General features: G+C 41.3%; 3 protein-coding genes across 4 annotated transcripts; 2 read left to right on the forward strand and 1 right to left on the reverse strand.

The window, feature by feature from the left end:
• The first annotated feature begins 1,347 nt into the window (after positions 1 to 1,347).
• Positions 1,348 to 5,722, forward strand: LOC143908078 (uncharacterized). The gene is made up of 9 exons (XM_077425369.1): positions 1,348 to 2,362; positions 2,620 to 3,068; positions 3,134 to 3,412; positions 3,495 to 3,681; positions 3,770 to 4,018; positions 4,220 to 4,444; positions 4,530 to 4,874; positions 4,958 to 5,118; positions 5,218 to 5,722. The coding sequence occupies exons 1-9, from the start codon at positions 2,015 to 2,017 to the stop codon at positions 5,393 to 5,395; spliced, it is 2,421 nt and encodes an 806-aa protein (XP_077281495.1). The 5' UTR covers positions 1,348 to 2,014; the 3' UTR covers positions 5,396 to 5,722.
• A 1,419-nt stretch (positions 5,723 to 7,141) lies between these two features.
• On the forward strand, positions 7,142 to 9,847 carry Rrp1 (Recombination repair protein 1). 2 transcript variants are annotated; one of them, XM_077425371.1, is made up of 9 exons: positions 7,142 to 7,354; positions 7,824 to 7,885; positions 8,171 to 8,195; positions 8,279 to 8,494; positions 8,578 to 8,704; positions 8,777 to 8,920; positions 9,103 to 9,246; positions 9,375 to 9,555; positions 9,619 to 9,847. In XM_077425371.1, exons 1-9 carry the CDS (start codon positions 7,280 to 7,282, stop codon positions 9,734 to 9,736), a joined length of 1,092 nt encoding a protein of 363 aa, XP_077281497.1. In that variant the 5' UTR covers positions 7,142 to 7,279; the 3' UTR covers positions 9,737 to 9,847. The 2 variants fall into 2 exon arrangements, with proteins under 2 accessions (XP_077281497.1, XP_077281496.1); XM_077425370.1 differs by having other exon boundaries at positions 7,249 to 7,354; positions 8,171 to 8,494.
• A 177-nt stretch (positions 9,848 to 10,024) lies between these two features.
• On the reverse strand, positions 10,025 to 11,773 carry LOC143908084 (small ribosomal subunit protein eS19A-like). Its single transcript, XM_077425379.1, has 3 exons — positions 10,970 to 11,773; positions 10,727 to 10,797; positions 10,025 to 10,466 (listed from the first exon to the last, which is right to left on the reverse strand). Exons 2-3 carry the CDS (start codon positions 10,795 to 10,797, stop codon positions 10,073 to 10,075), a joined length of 465 nt encoding a protein of 154 aa, XP_077281505.1. The 5' UTR covers positions 10,970 to 11,773; the 3' UTR covers positions 10,025 to 10,072.
• Positions 11,774 to 11,802: the final 29 nt, after the last annotated feature.

Raw genomic sequence — 11,802 nt, forward strand, 5'->3', positions numbered from 1 at the left:
TATTTTTTTATACGCAGCATTTTGAAAGCGTGCGAATCTGCAAGTCGCATATATAATATACAGGAACGTAGCGTCAAATTATTAGACACACTAGCTCGATTTATTTTGCGTCGCTATTACTTCAAGATTGTAATTAATTTCTGAAAGGATAATTATGTATCGCAGTATTAGTTACTACTCGGTGCTAAGCCACCAGTAGTTTATATAATTCTGACTGCTTTAGAGCAAGGGCTTGTTCAAGGATCTGTTGTTTATTGAACATAAAAGGAAATGTTTATAAATCTAGTTATGTACATTTATATATATATTATACACGTCAGTTATACAAAACGTCGGTGATACGATTTTAGTAATGTTTATTCCTTAAATTTTTCTACAAATTAAACCTTTTTTTTTTATGCAATATCCTAGCTGTTTGTGAGTGTCAGGATAGTATAACTATATGAAGATATTTTCTCGGCTCACAGACTAACGCGGTTAGTGTCGAAGAAATATTATGTATGTACCTTTGTCGAAGTTGCGTCGCTTTTATGTAACAAATATTCGACAGATACTGTAATTCTCTCTCACTGCGATTTTAGCAGTGCACTCGCTTGTACCATTATAATAATCTGTTACGTTACGTTGAAAGAAATAAAGATTACACTTCAAAAAGAAACAAAAGAGCTTGGTCAATCAATGCTGCCGCAAGTTTTATTAAAATCAGAAGCGATTGTAAAAGATATAACAATATAAGATGAAATAAAGTGTTCTTTTCTTATTGTGTTCTTTAAATCATAGCTTCGACTCTTCAATTGCTCTCAGTCGCGAAATTGAGTAAGGAATTAAGACTGCAGTCCACTTCTCTTTCCTTCAATGAAGAAAGAAAGAAGAAGGCTTCGAAGCATTTATTATAGCATCAAATGGACTGAATGAAGCTGCAAGAGATCTTCAACAACTGCATCGGCCATCTTGAGTAATGCTGAAAGCAAAATTTTCAGAGAAGGCTGAAGATGCGAACGCTGGGAAAACTCTAATCTCTAATGACGAAACGACAACGAAATCTTGAGACTATTGACGTTTAACGCGAGGAAGGTGAGTAGACAGATTCCCGGAAGTAGTTGGCCGTCACCCCGCCGGAACAGCCGAGATCTCGGATTTCGGAAGAAGACAACCGGATGATGAAGGTCATATCCTAGGTCTAAGGTGGTGGCTGCTAGCTTTCTGGCGAGAGGATCAGAGAGAATCGCACGGAGGATCTCGCCTGTCGTCTCGCTTGTCGTCGTTGACGTCACGATCCTAAAACGGCTGTCGCGAGAAGGTGTCCCATTTCTCGCTTATCCGCAGACGGCGACGGCGGCTCCGAGCTCCGATTCGAGCAGGCTCGGGGCCCGAGCAACAGCACCGCCGAAGAGAGAGAGAGAAAGAGAGAAGGGAGGAAGGAGTGGAAGAGGCTGAGGAGAGCTGGCGAAGCCGAAGCGAAGAGTGGCGTCCGCATACTCCGCAATCCGCAATCCGCATGGCGCATGGCGAGGAGGAGCCCTGATGCGAACGGCCCCGCGCGAGAGTCTCGCGAGCGCTAGGACGACGCCAGCACCTTGCCTTCTTCCTCGCCTTCGTGGCGGGATGTCCACGGGACGTCGGTGAACGGCGAGCGAGCGTGCGCGCGCTCCTCCACGCGCGTGGAACCGGTTCGCGCAGCTCCGTTGCTCCGTTGCGTTCACTGGCGTTCACCGAGGAGGCGAGAAGGCTGAGCGAAGAAGGAAGGTGAAAGCGAAGTAGCCGCTAGCCGCGCTCGATTCCTCGGACCAGGTGCGCGCGTGGCGCGTGGCGCGTGGCGCGTGCTCCTCGCGTTTCTTCCCGCGCGAACGTCGCCACTCGCCAGGGCATGCCCGCGCGAGCGCGCCCCCCGGCCGTCATGCCAGCGTCGCGCACGGCGCGGTTCGTCGGCTAACCTCCAATTCGCTGATCGCGGAGTCTCGGGGTCTCCGACGGGGAACGGCGTGGCTCCTGAGCTCCTCACCTTCCCTTCGCGATGAACGTGAATTTCTACACGATGGCCGCGGGCAGCAAGTGGGACAGGGTCTGCCGATTGTGCTCGGAGGAGAGGAACGAGATGCTGCCCATCTTCGGCGACGAGGGTATGCAGCGCAGGGTGGTGGAGAAGCTGCGCGCCTGCCTGCCCGTGCTCGTGTACAAGACCGATCCGCTGCCGAAGCAGATCTGCCAGTTCTGCGCGGCCAGGTTGGACGACGCGTACGAGTTCAGGCAGTACTGTCTGAACGTGTACAGGAGCATGCAGGCCGTCTTGCTGAGGCACAAGCAAACGGAGTCCGCCCAGATATACCTCGACGCGATGAAGAACTCGTCGGATCCCTGCCAGGTTCGTCAAACTATAATCTGTCCCGATCAACACGGAAGATAAATTGCTTTATGTTATTATTTTACAACAATCTAAATGTGATATAATAGCACATGTTTTTTGTATTATATATTCTCATTTTAATAATGGCGTCCCGCTTTTATTTACCTTACAATTTGATAGCACACGTTGTACCAAAATTATAACGTTGATATAATATGACTGAATAAATTTGCGGAGCAGATTCCTTCTTTAACCGTTGCTATTTCAAACGCCAGGTACAGCTCTGCAAGGAGAAGTCTAGAGCTCCGCCGCCGTTAGTTCCTTTGTCAGCTACCCTGCCCTTCGACGACTCGGCGACACCGATCAATCAGGTTATCCAGGATGCCTGCATGGAGACCTTGTCCGAATTGCCATGCGAGGTGGAGATCAAGGAGATGAATATGGACCCAATTTTGAGTGCCGAAACCGCCGTTAGCGAGACGTTGAACAAGAAGCGCAAACTGTCGGAGATGTTTGGCATGGATATACAAATAAAAGCGGAGTCCGATATGGAAGGAGCGAGAGCTCCTAAATTGGACTATCAAGTCAAAAAGGCAGAGAAACGAACGAGTATTCTGGAACAGGTACTGACCGGCAGTCTGACGATGAACAATCATCAGCAACTGCAGTCCATAACGAAGTTAACTTCCGAATGGTGGTGTGCACCTTGCAACAGTTATTACAGGTACGTGCTCTGTAACAGCGCTTTCGTCGTGGATTCGCTTGGTAACAAAATTTTATAATTTCCAGAACGAAGGACAGTCTAATGAAGCACATGCAGTTGCACTGTCCGCGTGTGTATACCTGTAGAAAGTGCTCCGCATCCTTCGAGTCTGTCGAATTCTTAGCGAAACACGAAGCCAGTAACCATTTGAAGGTCGAGCTGGATTTCACGGGGAACTTGAATGATTGTGATCAGTGCGAGCGGCAGTTCGTACGTTGGGAAATGCTGAAGCAGCACAGATTGCGCGATCACCTGGCCGAGTCGACCGAGATCGGAAGTAACACCTGGTGTTCGTTGTGCAATAGGTAATTTGCGACTTTAAGAGATACATTCGTCTCTCATAGGCCGCTTCTCTCAATATTTTAAACATATATTCGTGTTTTTTAGATTCTTCCCTACAGTAGAATCTTATCAAAGTCACGTTCAGTTACATCAAACAAACTCGATAGTAACGCAGAAATTGTCATCTTCGGAATCCGCGGTGACAAAAATAGCGGAACGACCGAGAGAGATTAAACGAGATGATCAGTACTACGAAAACGTGAAATCTCTCAGGTGTCCTACTTGCGGGAAGGTAATGAAATCGCAATTACATTTTTATATGGAAGTCCTACGTGTTTCACATGCGCTCTCTATGATTTTTGTATTGTCTACTATTACAGAGATGTACCCAGCAGAGCGCATTGTCGAATCACATGCGCACTCATGAACCGAAGAAGCACAAATGCAACATTTGCGGCCGGTCGTTCGGACTTCTTATACGCCTGGCTGGACACAAAATAGCCGAGCATAATGAACAACCAATAATGACACCAACCTTGTCGGCAGTCGAGCAAGAGGAGGCCTTAAACGCTGAGAGGGAAGCGAGAGAAGCAAGGGAAGCTCGCGGTGCCAAAAAATCTTACTCCGAGGTTCGTTCAATCTCTCTCCTCTTCGTGATTAGAGATTATTGTTTGCTTGGATCAATACTGTAATTTATATAGATTTTTTTATATTTATTACCTTGAATTTATTTTTATTTATTTCCGAGTACTCGCGTTTCAGACATTGAATTTGTCGTTACGATACTTTTAATTCCTGATTTAAGTTACGATCACTTTTTTTATTCACAGGTAATGGAGAGGAACGACGTCCCGGTAGATGATGAATCTCTAACGAAACGCATTTCTAGTGGACATAAAAACGTGGCGAGATGCGGCATTTGCTCACAATGGTTCGGCGACCACACGACAATGTTAACGCACCTGCAGACGCACTCGGACAATTCCCACAAAAGTTACATGTGTCATGTATGTAAAAAATCGTTTAAGGAACAGTCGCAGCTGTTAAAGCACGAGGTAAGACTTCCGGCAAAACTATTGTTACGTATTATTATCCATTGTCGTTGCATTTTTTAAACACGAGCTACCTCCTGATCGGTAGGCTTGTCATAAACGCCTAACGCTCGATAATGCCTCACTGTACACATCCGCTGTTTGCAACAAATCATTCATGGATAAGGCGCATCAAAAGACGCACACGGTGGATAAAACCTATCACTGTGCGAAGTGTAATAAAATCTTTTTCAAAGAAGTTACGCTGCTCGCCCACCAATGCACGGGTGGAGCACCGTTTCGAAAGAAAGTCGCCGTGAAGTCTCGGCAGAAGACGCCGTCTCACGTTGCCAACAAGACGTACAAGTGCTCCAAATGTGACGCGACTTTCATGAGCTCGCAGTCGCGAAACGCACACTTGAAAATGCACGCCGAGTATATGCGCGGCAGTACGGTACGTAATGGATAACACCGCACGACTCTAACCGCACATTCGCGATAACGGCATATATTATGTGGCAACGTTATGTTTTACAGACGCAGACACCCGAGATTAAAGTTGCAGCGGATGACGAACCGATGCCAAAATTGCGTCCGGAGACGCTGGAATACGTATCTCCTATCGAGCCAAAGGTTGAAATTAACGAGCAGAGTACCCCCCCACCTCTTAAACGGACTCTCATTAAAACCGTCAACGGGTAAAGAGATGTTTCAAACTTGGAAAAATGTTGTGTGTTATTCTGAAAAGTCTAATTCTGTGCGACGTACTTATTATTATTATTATTTTTTTTTTTAAGGTATCGGTGCGGTGTATGCCAGTCACCGTTCGTGTTGAGAGATCTAGCCGTGGCGCATTTGAGATCCGCACATCCCTTAATGCCATATCAGTGCCCTTATTGCAAGAAACGCTTCACGACGCAGTACACGTTTACCCATCATATCAAGACAGAGCATCCCGACGCATCCGAGAAATGAAGATCGTTTGGATCACACTGGAAGAAATGGACAGATCGAAATTATATCGCAGCATGTGCCTCGTATTATGTGTGAGAGAGAGTTCTGTTTATACATTATTCAGGGAAACGAATGAGGCGTGTATATATATACGGCCCATTCTACGTCGATTTCCGGTTGTTAATTGGCCTTGAGGATTTTTCTATTACATAACTACAGACGTACAACGTTAAAGTGTTTGTTACGCGAGGCTATTGATATTAGTACTTACACTGAACGTGCCTGTACAAGTGCTTTGTTTTACAACAATTATACGAACAATCCGCGACAGATTTTCAACGAAATCTTGCTTGGAAAGAAACAATCCCCCCAAGTCCCAGAGCGATGATAAAACGAATGTCGAGCGCGAAGATCGAAACATTCGGTCACGGTCACGTGAATCTTATCGTTAGCGGCGAAACCTATCGGTGATAGAAATTCGATCGCGCAATTTGTACCATATGATTTGTATTTTAGATTTAACTGTGTATATTTCACTCGTGACGTTATACAATGTAATTACAGTAATACATCAGGAGCCCAGAAATCTGGATTTACTCCAGAAACGTTACTACAAATGACAAATGACATATTCGATTTCACAGTGTCATTATAAGTTATTTTGCGTTCTTATGGTTCCTCGATATCATCAACGGCGCGACATCAGGGAGTAATATCGAGAATTCCAGGATATACATTCCCTTTTAAGCGAACGTTTCGTGCATCCATGTTTACTACGTCCTATTTCGTGTTACGGTTTTCATCGTTGCGATTGCCTTACGATGCAACGCCAAAGTCTCTCTTCGAGGATACCGAAGACCGCCGTCGTCGCGAACAACAAGCGAAGAGCCGGCCGTTTCTGACGCGACGGCGACGTCCTGTAATTTAAGTGTACAATCTTTATAAGTTTATTTTATATATACTTGATTTACAATAAACTATTACTGAAAATATTAAAGAACCAGGCCCGGAAAGTATTCTCACGCGATTATTCCGTACGCCGTACATTCAAAGTCTTGGATTAATCGAGGCGACGTTTATCTTACTTTGAACATGCCCAGTTATTCATATCCAACTGGCAATCGATCGTATATGTTCATAATCTGTAAATCAATTTACGATGGTTTTCCTACGCCTTTCACGAATAATGACGCTAACGAGATAGAATGAATTTATAGATACATCTCATAGCTATAATAACGGGTGGAAAGTATGTCTAACAAATTAATAGCATGCCAGAAAATCATTACTATGTCGCAATAATAGTTCTAAAATAACTATTAAAATCTTCCGAAAAGGTAACTCGACAATAACATTCCCATTCCTATGAATCTTTTGTAAAATATATGAATGTTATATTTCAAAGAAAATTCGCGTAAGCACTTGCGTCATTCGATCATTTACTTAGCTCTACAAAATGCTACCTCTTCAACATTTCTATTTATCTTACAATTAGATGAAATTGTGAGAGGAAGTCGAATTCGTACTACCGATGGCAACGAAATGATATCCGCCGAAGTTTACAGCATCTTGCAACTTGATTCATATAAGCAGTTAATTATCTTGTTGAATGATTGATATAAAAAAAACCTAAATATTAAATGAAATGTAGAAGAAAACAAAGTATGAGATATAAAAAGAAATAAAAAGAAGATTATAGTAGCATCGGGAAGTAATATTGTTTTGTATCACGTAGTGATGTAATTACGTTGACAATGTTGTTTACTGCAGTGCAGTTTACATACACAAAAAGAGACACGAATACTAATAAAGAGCAAAGGTGCTATTTTTCCAAGAGCCAAGAGGGGAGTTTGGAACCCCCCTATACCCTGTACCCCCGCCTAGTGCTGGACTGCTGGATGCTGGATGGCACTTTTGAAGTTGTGGAGGCTGAGTCGCGTCGTTGCGTCCCTTCCGGTCACACGTACGAGAATTATTCAGGTCTGTAAAAAAAGAAGTATCACGTAAATTAGCGAGCTAGCGTTGTCCACTCGTCCCACGTCGTCCTTTCGATCGCGATTCGGTCAGGTTGCGAGCCGGAAGACCGGGAGAATCGGTTAGACCCGGTTAGACGCCACGACTAGGCTATGTGTTTGTATTTATCGATCGGGGACAGACAATGAAATCTTTTATAACTGTGATGTTACCTGGTGACGCGGTAACGATTTCACGTTTATATTATTTCCGGCGACGAGGCCAAGAGCTCCGGAAGTTGAGCTTTCAGTTATACAAATCGTACCGACGTGTTTATTCGACATTGTTGTGAATAACTGATAAATATATACATCACCGGGATGTTCCGCTTGCAATATTGATTTTATCGGGTGGAAAGATTATTTAGTAGCGTTGATAGAATTCGACAGCCATTAAACACTAATATTGTTTGCATCTCTCGTTGTGTCTTCCTTAGTATTCTCTCTTCGCAAAGAGCAGGGTCTCAGCATGCCACGAAAGCGTCTTAATAAAGCAAAGGTATGTACACATGATTAATTATGTACTCTACAAGCGTAAGCAAATGTTGTATTTAATATTTTTAGTATGTGAGTTTGATAATGTACGGTTGAATTTTTTAATTACAAACTTATTAAAGTATAAAAAATATTCTCTTGTATAGCGTGACATAATTGTGATATTATCTAAAAAGAAAAAAAATGTACGTTTAATTGTCCATCCGATAGTTATGTCGCTTGCATTCATAGTTTTGTACATTAATAAGTAGCAGGCTGTACATATATCAGTTTTTTTCCTTGAATTTAGGTTGATTCTTCCAAAGCTAAACCCGGTAAGAAAACAGAAAAATTAGATGAAAATGGAGCTTCAGTTAAAAAACGTGCAAATGATACAAACGATGAACCTACCCCAAAGAGGCTGAAAACCGATTCGAAGGGATTAAAAAGCGCCGACAAAGGTGATTCGTCTACCGCGAAGAAGGCGAAGAACGAGCCCAAGCAGATGCTAAATAAAACTGATACGAACTTGGATGAGATAGATTTTGGATGTACGAAGTTAAACGAGGAAGGAAAGAAGTATAATCTGAAGATCTGTACTTGGAATGTTTCTGGGGTCCGGGCTGTTATCAAAGTACGTTTACAGTTAAAGTACATCTTTTTGTTAATTAATGTATCGTACTTGGTAACGATCCTTCTGTATTTATGTTTAATCAGAAACATGGAGCTGACTATATTGTAAAAGAAGATCCAGATATAATTGCTTTGCAAGAAACCAAATGCGACAAGGATAAGATGCCAGATGAAGTCAAATTGTCAGGATATCATCACTATTTTCTTGACAGTAAGATATATTTTTTTTAGAACTTGTGCTGCGCGCATACGCAAATCACGTAATCAATAAATGCTTTGATAGGTAAGAAATCAGGTTATTGTGGAGTCGCTTTGTTTAGCAAGGAAAAGCCGATTTCTGTGAAATACGGTTTAAATGATTCTACCTTTGACAGCGAAGGCAGAATGATCACGGCGGAGTTCCCAGAATTTTTTGTGATTAATGTTTGTAAGTTACACCTTAATAGGTCTCTTAAGATAAACTCCGCACTTAATATCCTATAATCATAAAAATTGAACTATACCTACAGGCAACTCAATATATTACACGATACCTTCTCTATAACGCAATATCTCTAATTTGACCAAAAATATTACTTGGATATTTAATAATAGAACATAATGTAACAGATGTGCCAAATGCCGGACAGAAGCTGGTGACATTACCAAAAAGATTGGAATGGAATAAAGCATTCAAGAAATGGATTGAGGAATTAGATCGAAAGAAGCCTGTTATCATATGCGGCGACATGAATGTAGCTCATCAAGAAATTGGTAGAGTATCGGTGTTAGATTCATTTCACTTTAATTTTTTAAACATGAAGCATCAGCAATTCGTAAATGTGAATGGAACAAAATAGAAATAGTGGAATTAACATTAACTTAGTATTATTGATTTCCAGATTTAAAAAATCCCAAAACAAACACTAAAAATGCTGGTTTTACTAAAGAAGAACGAGATGATATGACCGACTTTTTAGCTGCCGGATTTGTTGATACCTTCAGATTATTATATCCTGAAACAGAGGGTGCATATACATTCTGGTCGTATTTTGCCAATTCACGCGGTAAAGATATTGGATGGTAAGTATACGAGTTACTTTTTGAAGCTCTTTCCTTTGTATAATTATGATTTTTAATACATAGGCGACTAGACTATTTCTTGATATCAGAACGGATCAAAAATAAAGTGTGCGATAATATTATAAGGAAGCAAGTTTATGGCAGCGATCATTGTCCTGTAATACTTTACATTAATTTGTAATAATAATAAACATGTAACACGTTCCATCGTATGAAAACCTCAGAGTGAAACTTTTCTCGTGTGTGAATGCAATAAAAATGATTAATTACATTATTTTATTTTAAAAATATATATATGCCTTTTATTTGTGCTGTGATACTGCATTTTTCTAAACCTGCTTGCCCTGCAATTTTTATCCAGGTAAAATACACATCCTGACAAACTTTAACTTTTAATTGGATATTATTCGATAGATTTTGTCCAAGCGATAAAATTATATGCAGTTGGGTATATATCTGGTGAACAAAGTTTAAAGATTTTTACATTTTTTTTTTATTTTATTACAGAGGAAGAATATTAAATCACAATTGCTTCTTGAAGCTTAAGCTGTTTTTTGCTCTTAGCTTTAACTTGCGCAGCGATACGATCCAAATCCCTGCGACCCTGGCTGGTCAGCTTGCGTCCACCGAGAGGTGCCTTCTCAATGAGCTTCAGCTGCTCCAGGCTCTGGAGCGCTTTGCGCGCGACGCCGCCCGCCGATCGACAGAAGTGGCTGGGATGAGTGCCGTTACGTTTGCGCCCACCAAAGATCTTTGTGACCGCGCCGACTCCAATGGGACTGCGAATGTAAATGTGACGCACCAAGGCTGCACACCTTATATAGTACCAGTCGGGGTCATAGGGTGCCAACTCTTTGAATTTGGCCGTCTTTACGATGTCCACCCATTCTGGCACGCGCATCTTGCCGGTCCTAAAATTTTACAAATATACAACGTCAAATACAACTACATATCTTGGAGCGCTGAATAAGAAATGATAAATGATAATTTTAAATGACAAAAATTAATGAAATGTAAGATTATGCAAGTTTAAATTAGACATACTCGCAAGTGCGAGATGAATTAAATTAGATTCTAATTATTCTGCTCATTTTTCTTATTTGGAGTGCTTCCAATTTTAGAGAGTTGTGCTTATAGGTTAGATTCTAATTATTCCATTTATATTCCTTACTTTTTCAGAAAGGCTGCAAAGGCCTTCACGAATTTCTGCTGGTCCACATCTTTTAACGTTACAGACGGCATCTGGAAAGAAAATTTAAGTTAATATGACGCAATTAACGAAATAATGTACAGACGAACCACGTGGATAAGACGCAAGTAAACTAAATTCTTCTACATTAACGTTCTAAACGTTCTAATCTCATCGATGATTTTGATAATCAATAAAAATCAAGTTATTAAACTAATTACGCACGTTTTTACGTAGATTTTCTGATTTCGTTCGCTAAATACGAATCACTTCGACGAGGGTGGAACGTGGAACGCGTTGAGTCGAGCCCCCGGATCTGGTGGGATCTGGCCTCTGGCCAATCACGATCCGTCGCTTCGCGCCGCCGGCGGCGCGGCGGACGACGCCTACGCCGCGCGAATAAATAATAATAACAATAATTTTATTTAATTAGTCTGAGAAAGTTTAATTTTAAGCTGCTTTTGAGATCCGGCGTCCTAAAGATATATTTCAACACAGTCCATAATGCCTATATAAGTTAATGATAAATCACGTATAAATTTAATAAAAACATATACAATGCTTATAAATCGAAACAATGTTCACCAGCGTTTACAGAGGTTAAAAACTATAACATTGTTCAGCATTACACCACTTCGGGTAAAATAGCGTTTGTAGTATGAAATTTATGTAGAATGAAGTAAATAGCGCTAATAGCACTCCCCCAACGCACCCTTTTAAAGATACAATACATAAAATAAATACGTTTTATACACAATAGTCTCCCTATTATAGTAAAAAATGTTTTGCATGCTGCTATCTATATAATTACTGACATAATTAATTAATGTTCTCAATATAAATGCCATTTATTTAGAAAAGTCATTCAGCGGACACAATTATCAGATGAATTGCCATATGTTAGCTTACCTTTTGGAATGCCAACCAACAAGTGATTCTTAAGCGTACACGTTTCTGGAATTAATTTACCGAGATGAACTTTGTACCCAAATTGTTCGGCGAACAGTTTTCTGTCCGTGTCTATAACTGTCATACATCTGTAGCCTTGCTTAGTCTTA

Source organism: Temnothorax americanus, unplaced genomic scaffold (genome assembly GCF_048541705.1).
Source record: "Temnothorax americanus isolate GAGA-0224 unplaced genomic scaffold, ASM4854170v1 Scaffold9, whole genome shotgun sequence".
NCBI lineage: Eukaryota > Metazoa > Arthropoda > Insecta > Hymenoptera > Formicidae > Temnothorax > Temnothorax americanus.